Genomic DNA, 13,674 nt, shown 5'->3' on the forward strand with positions numbered 1-13,674 from the left:
CTCTCAAGAGGGCCAGCTGCAGGGAACGATCACAGGCTTCAGCAGGAAAGGTATATGCCCCCAAGGGGTTTCAATGCGATTTTATGAAGGATAGAAAATACACAGTGGAATATTTGAGAATCAACTGAGGAGATTGAAATTTAAAGCTCTTTTGGTTAAGTCCAAGGAAGGAAAGGGGCAGGAAAGGGCAATGTGATTAAGGAAGGATATAAAGATTAGAATGAGGAGCCTAAGAGGGAGGCTTAAAAAAATAAACAGTGATTTAGAGATATAAACTATTTATAAAATTGAGTAGTGAGAAGCCCAAGAATAATTCAGAAGAGGAAGCATTATGACTGGGCACTACTGACAGCATTCCAACCACTGATGGTCATGTAGCTGTGAAAGCAGAATGTGGCAAGAAGTTAAAACTGCAAGGACCTTCCTGAATCAGCAGCCTGACTTCTTTTACAGGTCCAGCAGCACCGGAAGAGATGCACTAGCCTATAATCAGGTCTCTATGCCTCCTCTGACCTCAGCTCCCACCAGTCAGAGCAAAGAACAAAAGCAAGCAGGAGTGGAAGGGGGCATGAGAACTTTAAGGTCATAGGATCAGGACTTAAGCCATGGGCTGACCACCACCAGGGTTGGAGCGAGGGATAGCACAGAGGGATCTCATTTCCTGCCCTAAGAGCCAAGTGTGAGAAGGTGGTGAGAACAGCAAAGGAGGGCAGGGGAGTTTCAGAACAAAAGGCCAGCCGGGTGAACACAAGAGCTTTTTACCCCAGGTACTTAGTGACAGAGTGGAGGGACGCTTGAACTGCTACTTATACACATCCTCTGATGACAGATCAGATTCCTGAGGTCTGGAAAGTGTTACATACCATTATTCTAAACAAGGCTATGAGATAGAGCAAGCAATTATAGGCCATTTAGCTTAACATCATTTACAGAAAAATATTAGGAAAAGTTTATGGGGGGCAGAGGGGACAACTCAGCAAAGCATATGGTAATTTGATTAGGAACAGACCACATGTTCTCACTGGAGGAAAGCTAGCTGGCCTGATGGACTTCTTTGAAGTTACTGCCTTCGTAGTTTTATACAGTAATCCATGGATTTTCCCCTGAATATCTATAGTAATTAGAAATCAATTTAAGATGTTCAAATAAAAAAAACCAATCATAACCAAGGACATAAAAACACAATGGGAAGAAAATGAAAGTTAAATATTAATGATATTGTGAGAGGGAAATGCTAATAAATGTCAGCAGAGTTTAAGCCAAGATACTTTTCTTTTTCAAGAAAAACACTTGATTTTTGGTCCTTTGCCTCATTTCCTAAAGTTCTCCACAAGGAAAAAAAAAAAAAGAAAAGAAAAAAGGAAAAATAAAAATGTATTTCAGGTAGTTTCAATGAAAACAAAGCAAAATACTTTTTTCTTTTTGGTGCACTGAGCTGGTCATTTGATGTCATTAAAAATCTGGCACAAGAGGATGGACATTAGAGTAATCTCTCCTTTTAGGATTTTTCAAATTAAAAATTTTCAAAGAAAAAGAAGACATCTTTGTAGGTCTGGAATTGTTAGGTCAGTATCAATTATTCATATTTCTTTGATATGTCTGTAACACTGAACAGCTACTGAATGTTAAGAAAAAAATGAAAGGATAAAAACCAAGAGAGAAAAAGCATCGATGTTTAAATATATAATTTAATATAAACTTTATAACATACACAACACAGAGTAGCTGAAGCCTCGGTGACCTTTGCCAGAGCGCTATGATTGATCTGTACCTATTTCTGATGGTGACAGTCTACTTTTCAGACTGATGGCATCTACATATCTACCACATTTACTGAGGATGAGTCAGTTTGTTCACCATTGCATTATCAGAGTTTAGGAGTATGGGGGTAAATATTTAGGGAAGGAATAAATAAACGAATGTAGCTAGTATATTAGATATTTATTTTTGTCAGATACTGTAACTGACTCCTTTCATCCTCAAATAATTGTTTTAAAAAATTTATAATTAATCCTATTTTTAACAGTGAAGAAACAGAAACATGGAGAAATTTAAGTAACTCGCCTAAGATTATATACACATCCAGTAACTGACAGGGGCAAAATGCAGACAGTCTGGTCAAAGGCCCACATTTCATAGACTATGACTTTAGCCTGGGCCTGTAGAGATGGTACCTTGGTTAAGAGTACTTGCTATTCTTCCAGAAGATCTGGGTTTGACTCCTAGCCCCCACATGGTAGCTAACAACTGACTGCAATTCCTGTTTCATGTGATTCTTCCATGTCTTCTGACTTCCATGGGTACCATGTGGTACACAGACATACATTCAGACAAAACACCCATACACAAAAACTAAAACCAGAAATGAGTGTATTATGTAATAAATCTGTGTGTCACAAAGTGTATGTAAGGAAATTACATGTAAGGCAGGAGTGTTTTATTTTGTTTTCTTTTACAGATCTGGGGATGGAAAATGGGGCTTTGAACATGTAGAAAAGGGATTTACACTGAGCTATCATCCAGCCCAAGGCAGTAGTCCCAAGTATCATAGAATTCAGGCATCTGTATCGCCATCCCTGAATCCTCTGAACTCAGAGGCTGTGGGAAGTGGAAAGCTTAATTTCCCAGCTTAAGCTTTCTGTGTTAGCAAAACTCCTCAGTACCCAAAGAAGCCATAAAGACTCATAGGTAGGGTACCAAAAGACATACCACAGTCAGCTCTAATCACGAGTTGGAGCTCTTGATCCAGAAGAAAAACCTATACCCTTCATGCTAATATAGAAGCCTAACAAGAAGCCCCTGGGACAAACAGGACAGACTGAGCTCTGAGAAGGAAAGGACTAGTTTGGATAGAGGAATCAATGTCTGTTCTTCTTTTACTTCTTAGAGTCTGCTCATTTCACATGTCTCTGAGGCTGGACTCAAAGGAAATGAATTCTTATGGCTGACAGGGTTCCGCATTTGGAAAAAGCGTGTTTATAATGTAGTCACCTTTCAACTGGAAGAACACTGTCACCCTGGAGGCAACTCCACAGAAAGCCTGTCACTTCAGGTTGATCCAAGTTTCAGAGAACTTGTTTTGAGGAATGGGGTTAAAAGTTTAGTTTCACTATGGAAGGAAAGCATGGGCAATTGAATACAGGGGTGAAGTGTGGTAAATGAAGTGAATGCAGCCTACAGGCTCAGAAGGATGAAACACAGAATAAGATCTATAACCGTGCAGTAAAGAGAATCTGTGGGAGAGCCAGCCAAGGGAAAAGGGGCAGCAAGCCTGCATATGAAATCAGACACCACTCTTATGTTCAAACAATGCTGGTGTCAAGAGAGTTGCAGAACAGGTAGGATGATAGCATTTGAATGAACAAAGAGTGGGAAGGGAGGGATGCAGTGGGGCAGGAAAGGGGGTCGGTGAGGATTCAAGAACAGCCTTGTTAGTCAGAGGGTCCTCTTCCTGTTCTACAGATTCTTTTGTTCTGGGTCCTTATCAATCCCACACCTTGCCTAAATGAGAATGACAGACAAGCCATTCTTAATGACTTCCTAGTTTTTGAAACTATTTTGGTGTCAGAGAAAGAGTCATGTCTAAGTGGCTATGAGAACAAAGATTTTGCTGTCAAGGTAGTTTCTACTCTGAAGTGACCTTCTTTATTTATGAGAAGAAAAATTTGTCCTTATACATGACTTGTGAAGTATTTTAGAGAAATGGTGCCCTTACAGCCCTTTAGGACAGGGGCTTTAGAGGAGGTCCTCGCTGTGTCAGCAGCAGCATGGCTAGGATCTTCCTCCCCCAGGGACAGGCACATCCTCTCCTAGGCACACCCACTCACCATTAGCTAAGAACAATCATTCTCTGTGTCAAAGCGTGGCCACGCCCTGTGGGGACAATGCAGGACTCCACAGCCCTACTTCTCCTAAGCCACTGTTCGCTTCCTTTGTATGGATTTCATTTTGTGTGTAAGAGGCACACACTGGGCACAGCCCTTTTGAGGGGGGACAGCATAAAGCAACACATTTCAAAGAGTGGGCAATGACCACACATTTCACTCTTAATCTGTCTTCACTGGCTTTTCCCAATCACTGAAGGTTGTATGACACACCAGAATTTGGTTCACAACCCAGAAAAAAAGGTTCTAAAGGTTCTATTCCCTAGCCACTCACTATACACTTCCTGACCTCCTCTCTCTGAAGACCCTGCTTTCCATTAAAATTCATTTTAAACACCTTTAGTTTTGTTATCATATGAGTATGGATCACATCAATCAGTGATATCATGTTATACATTTATATAAACTTAGAACAGAAGATGTCTTGTACTAACAGTATATACTATTGACAATAACAATTTATTTCTCTTTTTAAAAATTATTGTGTATATGTATATGCATATGGTCTAACACATGTCTTTGGAAGTCAGAGGACAACTTTCAGGGGTTGTTCTTTCCTTCTACCATGTGGGTTCTGGGCATCAAATTCAGGTCATTAGCCTTGGCAGCAAGCACCTTTATCCACTGGGCCATTTCCCTGGTTCTTAAATTCTTTTCTAATATGGGAACTCCTCTATTTAAAAAATTTATCTGTCCACCTACCAGTCAGTATTAAACAACTATCTTGTTAGACTTTTGCCCTTTTTTCTCCCCAAAGTCTCTATCGTCAAACAATTCAGAGTCAGGCAAAAGGAGAAAAACATGAAAACAAATGATTATAACAGGTCCTGGAGCAGTGGTTATCAACCAGTGGGTCATGACCCCTTGGGGGTCGAATGACCCTTTCACAGAGGTTATCTAAGACCACTGGAAAACACCGATATTTATATTATGATTCATAACAGTAGCAAAATTACAGTTATGGAATGACAATGAAAATAATTTTATGGTTGGGGGTCACTACAACATGAGAAACTATATTAAAGGACCACAGCATTAGGAAGGTTAAAAACCACTGTCCCAGAATGTACAAGGCAATTATAGAGACAGGGGAAAAATGTTAGTGGTAGTAGATTATTGGCTAGAAAAGGATCAGTGAATAGGATGGTATCTGAGCCGAGCCTTATAGTGTGAGGGAGGTCTTTTATGACTTGTGTACATGTGACTTGGTGCCAGATGCATAAGTATGTTAGTGATTTGTGTGAGAGTGTGCACATACAGCAAGCAAGACAGGTGGCAGGTAAAAATGGCTTCTGGCCCTAGAAACCCTGCAGGTCTAGGGGTTGGTAAAGCAGACATCTTATGGGTATCACGGATCATCCCTCAGACCAGACCAATGAGATGGGATTTGTTCAAACTATGCTCTCCCCATTTCTGAAATCAACTATTTTCCTGGGCGTGTTTTACTCTTGTTTTTCTTTATAGAGCAAAGGATTTTTGTGGTGAGAATGGTATCTCAAACTTAATTCTCCCTGTTCTCGTTTGGGAAGTGCCTTGTGGAGTATGCCAGAGAGGCGTGTTACAGAGCTTTGAAGGTTGGCAGCAAGCATTCCATGAGGGCATTTTCCCAGCCACCTGGCCAAGTGTGGTCACACATTGGGTGGTGAGGGAGTCCTTACCACTTCAGTTGGTCGGTAGTATTTCAGATCCACAGTCACATGAATTTTGCCGGTCTCTTTACATCTGCCCACTTCATTTTCATTCTTTCCTTCCCACCTGCAAAGAAGACAAACAATCAATTCTTAATTGCTTGGTAGCATGTGGCCACACTGTGGTGCTCAGGATGGCTTGCCTGTCTTCTCCCTGCAGGAGGGCATAAGTGCATTAACAGCAGGAGCAGGCCCGCCCTCAACCTTGTTATTAGAGCAATTGTGGCTTTCAAAACTTTCTGTATTTGTTTGAAAGGAAGTTTCACCACCCCACTCCTTCCTTTTAAAGAAAAATCAAGATGAATTCAAAACTGAGACTTTAGACATAAATAGATGAAAAAAAAAGGAATTGGATAACTTTCAGGGGTCTCAAAAGATTTTTTTTTGTATTTTTAAGATTATTCTTTGTAGCCAATTATTGTGAATTAATTATAAATAATATATTATATTATTTATATAATATATAATAAATATAATAAATTTAATATAATATATAATATATGATATTTAATATAATATATAATATATAATAAAATATATAATATAATAAATTATAAATAATCATTTATTTCCCCCTTTACTTTTCTTTTCATTCGTATTTTAGGCACACTTAGTATCAGTCCGTGCACCCTATTTCATGAGAAGTTCCATACCTTGCTGGCCATAGTGTTCATCCCCGAATTATGTGCATGTGATGGAGGCCTCATCACTTCACCAGAGATGAGGAAGCCTCTCCAAAGTGTACAATTAGTTGTTCATTTCTTGTCCTCTAGCATGATCTCCCTGACTTGGCTGGGATGTTCTGAGACTGGAGCTTGCTTGCCTCACTAAACATTTGAGGTTGACAACAGGAAGGATGGATCCACCATGACCCTCTAGGTGTATGCTGTATAGGAGACATAAGCTCCTAGGCTCCAAGAGTAGCTTTTCATAGGAAACTCTACTTACCCGCCTTATGTTTTCATTTTTTCATAAATGGAGCAACTGGAGTTGGGCCTGTTGATGAACATCTGTAATTTCAGCTATTTGAGAGGCTAGGTCAGGGATCAGGAAACCTTAGATTCAAGGTCAATATAGTGTCCTCCCCAGAAAAGAGAAGAAAGGAAAAGAAGGCCCTTGATTTACTGCTGATCTTGGAATTTCTATAATCTAATATTCCAATAAAAGAATACACTATAAAGTTTATTTCTATATTTTTTGGCAAGGAAAGAAATGAAAAAAAATCTGACAAGTTTGACTTCAGTGTTTACCCTTAGAATGAGTTCAATTTATCAGCTGGGATGAACACAGACAATTTTGTGTGCTCCACAGATCACTCTGAGAGGACCAAAGGGAAGGAAAGAACATTCAATGGTTACTTTACTATGTAACAGATGCCTCCGAAAATGAACATTAAATACTGAAGAAGGTGATATTTCAAAACAGCATGTGTACAGACTGGATCCACAAACTTTATTTTTGATTAATGATATGAATATTTTGTCAAGTCATCTCTTGGCAGAAGAGGGGAACTATATGTCTATTGAAGGAATATTCAGTTTGTTGGCTTGCTGAATTTCCCAGTGGACTCAAAGCGGAAATAAGAACCACCCCATGACACAGAGAATAATAGTATATTATGTTGAACTATATAAACTACATAAGCAGTCACCTTCTCATAAATTGTATCTTGATCAACCAAAACAGAAGTATCTGGTAATCTACTCATTAGACTTAACTTCTTAATGTTGGGTAGATAATTTGGCAAATAATATAGAGTAGAAAATTTCAGAGCAATTTGTTTGGAAAACTCACATCACAGCAGTGTGCAGGTGTTTGGGCAGAAAAGATATCTTACAATGAGATAGCCTGATATACTGACAACCCTCACTGTGTCTCTTGAGCATACCTTACATTTGACTAATATCTCACAAAAAGGATATTTGGTTGTCATAATTTTGGGGAACTCAGAATCTAATAATCAGTTGATTATTTTGGTAGAATCTCATTGATTAAGCTTTCAATAAACAAAAGAATAAACTATACACATCTTTTAACTATATTTTTATTTACATTTCATACTGTACAAAGAGACACAGTCCTAACAGATAGATACCTCTAGGAACGTGTCTCCAGCTGAGCCAAAGGGCTAACAGAAACAACATTCATGACATTTCCCCCCATTTGTAGCTAAACTGACTTAATATACATACTACCCCTGACCCCGTTTCTTCCACTTCACCATCTTTTCTCCCAAGCTACCCCTTGAATCTGTAAAACCCATCCTTTTCCCCAAGGGCAGTAAAAAGCAGGCATCATTGAGGCCTTGGGCCAAGGTCAGGGCTGTTCCTATGATTCAGTGGATTTGACCGTGTCATCTTTCATAGTCATGAAAGAAGGCATTTTTCTTTTTACATTTGTTTACTCTCTCTCTCTCTCTCTCTCTCTCTCTCTCTCTGTGTGTGTGTGTGTGTGTGTGTGTGTGTGTGAGAGAGAGAGAGAGAGAGAGAGAGAGAGAGAGAGAGAGAGAGAGAACTTTTGAGAGTTGGTCTTCTGTTTCTGCCATGTGGATTCCAGAGATCAAACTCAGGCCATAATAATTGGAGGTAAGCACCCTTTACACATGATGCATTTTGCTGGCCAGAATTTCATTCTTATTTACAGCAGATTGTTATAAATAAGAATTTAGAACTGACTACTGTTTCTCTGTCGTTGGTTTGCTATCACAATAAACACTTGAGATTTGTAACACTAGTCAAAAGGGTAAAGGTTGAAGGAAAGCTACTCCTCACCTCAGGAGCTCATTAAGTGCAAGCCTACAGGCAGGCTTGGGGTTAATGTGACTTTGGCACTTTTGGTCTGAGAACCCAACAAGCTTTTCTTGTGGCTGTCTGAACACTGTCTGCTGGGCTTCCAGCTTATAAACTATTGACTACAGTCTGAACAGTCTTGCCCTCCATAATTGATTCAGCCATACTGAAAAATCAAATGGAAACCATGAAATGGGTCACAGCAGAACGAGTTCAAAGAAACCATTTTCTCACTTGCAGTAGATCTGCATGAGGGCACTAAGCAAAAGTTTCTGCCAAGGGCCAAAATCACCCAGTTACAATACAAGAAACACTTGTGTTAACACATGAATGGTAATAGCTAACTTGTCCTAACAAGCGAGGCTATAACTCAAAGCAGAACTTCAGTGTCAAAGAAATGACCATGTCTTGACAGGGAGTAGAGGATTCAGCTAATTAACAGGAATTACTACCCACTAATTTAGATTGGCAGCTCCTTAGGCAGGGATCCTGTATAATTCAGTTTTAAAACTAAATTGTCCTAATAAGCATTAGAAAAGGAAAAAAATCAGAAAGGAAGAGAGAAACCAAACCACTCTAATGAAAAAGACAAGGTTCTATTAAAACACAGTTAATGAGTATTTTCTTCTGTGGTAAAGCCACTGGCAAGGTACCCATTTTCCTGTAAACAAATCCTTATCCATGTTCCTGTAAGCAGCCCAAATGGAACCTAAACACACACACACACACACACACACACACACACACACAGGAGAGACTAGATAGTAAGAGGAAGGAGGTCAGCAAGACTGTCAGGGGAACCAGAGAAAGTAATGGAGGTGAATATGATAAAAAACACACTATACCTGTGTATAAAAATGTCACAATGAAACCCATTATTATATAACTATGTATAATAGATGCTAAAAATAAACATATAAAACCACTAACTTATGGAGCTAAGGATTTCTTGTGGCTCAGGGGGTACAGCACTTGCATTTCACGTTCAAAGTCCTGGGTTCCATTATCAGCACAATAAGAAATCTACTCAACCAGAAGTCCTGTTGAGGTAACAAGAGAAAGAAATAACTTTTAGGACTACTGCTTTTGATGACTAGAGAGGCAAACTTCTCTTTGTGACTGAAAAGTCCCAGGAACTCAGTATTTAACTTCAAGACAGGCTGTTTCACACGGCTACAGGAGGAGGAGGCAGGGCTTAGTGTAGGAAATGAAACAGAAGGATCCTGGAAGACCCACCAGTATCTGAAGAGGGATGGTGGTTTGTTCATCCTGCAGGTTCCTTTCAAAATCAGTAAATTCATGAGGGCTGAAAGAACAGGGAAGAGACTAGAAGAATCCAGTTTTGAAAACTAGAAGACAAATGGATGAGTGCCAGAAGATTCAGCAGAAGCCACGGTGGGAAAGCTGAGATGAACCCCGTTTGCATTTGCAGAAATGCTAGCATGCTCTGGGAGTGCAACTTGCTCCTCATCTCCCCCTTTTTCCTCAGTGGGCAACTGCCTCACCCAAACTGGTAAAGAAGGTCACTGGACTGAAGGTCAGAGGCCCAGGGAAGGGTAGGCCCAGATACTGAAAACAGGAAATTTAGTGAGTGCTGAAGGCGGAGATTCCTGTCCATGCTCCAGCAGGTGGCAGTCAGGTCTACTTCCTTCCAAAGGGTAGACTGGGAGGTGTCCCCTGGGCATCAGAGACTTTATACCTAAATGGCCCTGTCAGATCACCTCATAGTGACACAGATAACTATAGGTAAGTTCTAACTATGTCTTCAAAGCTCCCAAGTAGCTTCTTAGGTCCCCCATTTTCAAATATAACCAGAAAATGAAGCATTATTACACACATATGAGAGAGGCTGAACAACAAACCAAACCAAAAAAAGACCTTTGAGGAAACAGAACAAGTAACCGAGAATTAAAATCAAAAGCAAACTTTCACATATACCACCATGCATTTTCTCAGAGATATAGTAAAGATAACAAAGATATATTATAAACTACTACATTTAAAAAAGGACAACTTGAGGGCTGGACTCAGTAGTTAAGAGCAACACTGCTCTTCCAGAGGACCCCAGTTGCATTCCCAGCCCCAACATGGTAACTCACAACTGTCTGTAACTCCAGCTCCAGGAGATCCAATACCCTCACACAGATAAATGTATACATAAGATAAAAATAAACAAATAAAACATTTTTTAAAAGGACAATTTGAAACAGAAGAGATTTTAGAACTTGAATAAGAAAACCAGGAACTCAAAATTGAAAAGAAGTTGAAGAGATTTCCTAGAAAAATAGTGCAAAAAGATAGAGACATGAAAAGACAGAAAGGTTAAGAAAATACAAGAGTGCACAGGAGCCAGTATAATAGATTGCCAGAAAGACAGTCCATAAGAAATGGAGCATGGCAAATTATCTTAAGGAAGAAGGAAGTTAGGAGAATTTGAAGACTGCTCAGGAGTCCAGTATAATAGGATATCTAGGAAGAGAATACAGGAAAATGGAGCAAAGTTAATTGTCTTAAGATAAGTCAAGAAAGTTAACCAGAGCAGAAGCACATGCATTTGTAGACAAAAAGTGGCTCATATCCATGTAAGTAAATCCACCTCACATGGAGTTTCAGAGCACTGAGACCAAGTAAGACTACAGCCACCTTTCCAAATGAAGAGACAAGGCTGGGAGTCAGATGGCTCCTCAAGACTCAGCTTAACACTGCAAATACTGAAAGAAAATTATTTCTATCTTGAAAACATGAATAGGTCCATTGCTAATTCTGAGGATAGACTAAAGGATATTTTGAGATACACTAGTGTTTTGAAAATGGTGCCAGCAAATAGGGGTTATAACTTAAGAGAGAAGCTGTTGAGTCCTTTGGATTGTGTGAAGGAAGACTTTGGATGCCAATACTTCTGACAGTTCAGACTGAGTCAGACCAGAAGGTTTCCACTCGAGAAAAACATGACCAATAGGTTAACATGGGTGCTCTGAAACCTTGACAGGTGATTTGGAAAGCCAGGACAATGCTTAGGGTTAAGTTGGTGATAAACACATAGAAAATGAGCCAAAAAGACAAAACTCATCTAAGAGGAGTGTGATAAACAAATGATAATTGTTCATGATAGTAAATGTAGTCAAAGTTTTTTGGGAGTTTCAGTCATGAAAACACAGAATGCTGAGATCACAAAAAATTAAAATATAATAATAGTGTAGTACAAAAATGGAGGTTTGGGGCATGTGAAGGAAAAGAGAACAATGCTACCATGTTGGACAATATCAGCCAACAGATAGTACCTAGAAGGGAAAAACCAAGACCCAGAATCACAAGTCATTTAGAAGCACAGCCATAAATGCCACAATAACCAGCTGAAAGGGCAAAAAGGCACAATAGGATTTTAACAAAGAAAAATAGAATGAACTGAATAATTACCTTGCAATAAACCAAGATAATTTACCAGAGCAGAACAAGGCACATTTCCAACAGAAAGATCTGAAAGACTTCCCCCATAACGTAACACATGGGGCTCACTAGGAAGGTGGAGGGAGAGAGAATGATGTGAATTGCAACAATTCTTGTAGAAAGAATGGAGATTAAGTTATATGATTAAAACAAAAACAAAACAAACAAAAAACAACTAATAACTTGAAAGTTGAAGTAAGAAAACCATAAACAAATAATGAGCTTGACAAATCTTGGGTCATAATAGGCCAGCTCTTCCTGATAGCCCTTTTGTATGGCAGATAAAGACATCATAGAATGATCTATGATGAGCTCCATCCTGGCTTAGTCAGAACTTTGCTTCAGGCGCAAGCTTTCTGTCCCATGCCTTCCTTAACAAACTGACTTCCCCCCAGGTCACTTTGCCTCAGACATAGGGAAGGCCAATACTTTTGGACGTACAAACATGCTGGCAGCTGTAGTATCTAAGAAATGTCTTTCAGGTGGGAGCTGAATTTGTGAGAATCCTAGGGAGGAGCTGCCTCTAGGAGACAGGCCAATGGTAGAGAGTGGCCTTAGAAATTAAGAAGAGAGAGGCACTTGATAGTGGGTGGTCAGCAGTATCAAATGCCAATGGCCAAATGTGAAAGAGGATGTGGGACTGGTAGAAAAGCTGTTGGCACAGTATGTTGAGATTTTAAAATGAAGCAGAAGAGGAACTGTGGGTTACCTGTTATCAAGGTAGAGGGGACGAGGAGGAAGGGCAGTGTAGGTTAGAGGAGTGCAGGCCCAGTGTCCTGGGGCAAAAAAAAGAGGGAGAGTTTGATTCTCAATGGTCAGGAAAGAAGAGCGAGGAGAGAAGGAAAGCTCATGTTCAAGAAAACAGATCTAGCCATGGTCTTCCCACACCAGATGTCAGATGACAGTACTTGTCTACTTGGCACTATGCATAGATGAGTGTATCTGCCTCATACATTCTTGCCCATTGCTGCTGAAATAGACAACAGCCTTCCTCATGCCTCCTCAGAATTCTCCCAGGACATTAAATGGTTGTTATTTTTCATAAGGGTTTCTGGCAGCAAGAAGTCCAGCTGTTTATGTTGTGGTTAGTGAATAACAATGACAAATTGTAAAATTTAAAACAACCTGGATACACAAAGTACTTCCTAATAGTTAACAGCTATCTTGCACTCTTTGTTTCAGGTCCTTAAGAATGTTAACGGTTAAATCCTGCTAGCTGTTAGGCTGATAGTGTAATCTGCATTTGGTAAATGGCAGAAACAAGTTCCCAGGGCTCAATGATTTATGGGAGTCATAAAAGTAAGGGGTACCATAGCCAAGACAGCAAGGCCAGGCCTTGGAGTCAAGGCATCAACTTGGACTCACATGCCTTTCTTCCTGTGGCTGGCATGAGGTGATAGGGCTGCTGCCCTATGATATGAGCACCACACTATTTTTGTGTGTGAGCAGGCCATGCCCAACATTTTTAGTAAAGGTGGCCCATCCTTTCTTCATGTTCCATCCCTATGACTGAGACAGAGGCAAACTCTACTTTTACATCACCTTTTCTTATGCTTTATCTCCAGGAAATACACCATACTGGCATAAGCAAAAAGGTGAATACCTATGGAAAGAAGGGCAAGAGATGAAAAGAACAAAAGACCAGGGATGAGTCTCCTCAGCTGAGACTGGCAATGAGAGAATTCTGAGTGCTTCTGCACTGAATTTACAGGACTGCTGAATGTGCTCTGGCCCTTTGCTTCACTTTTACTTATTTCCTTCAATTCGGTTGGGGTGTTATTACTCACCCCAAATAGTATAGGGAGAACTATTAGGGGTCATAATAAAAAGAAAAGTGTCAGTCTTACTACAGGACTGAGAGGAGGA

General features: G+C 39.9%; 1 protein-coding gene across 1 annotated transcript in view; it reads right to left on the minus strand.

Annotated features, from left to right (window-relative positions):
* Window positions 1-13,674, minus strand: part of Gmds (GDP-mannose 4,6-dehydratase) — a 543,354-nt gene that overhangs the window by 89,924 nt on the left and 439,756 nt on the right. The window contains exon 9 of the mRNA NM_001246696.1: window positions 5,543-5,639. Coding sequence (NP_001233625.1) covers window positions 5,543-5,639 — 97 coding nt within the window. The remainder of the gene's footprint in view (window positions 1-5,542; window positions 5,640-13,674) is intronic.

The sequence above is a fragment of the Cricetulus griseus genome, chromosome 3 (assembly GCF_003668045.3).
Source record: "Cricetulus griseus strain 17A/GY chromosome 3, alternate assembly CriGri-PICRH-1.0, whole genome shotgun sequence".
NCBI lineage: Eukaryota > Metazoa > Chordata > Mammalia > Rodentia > Cricetidae > Cricetulus > Cricetulus griseus.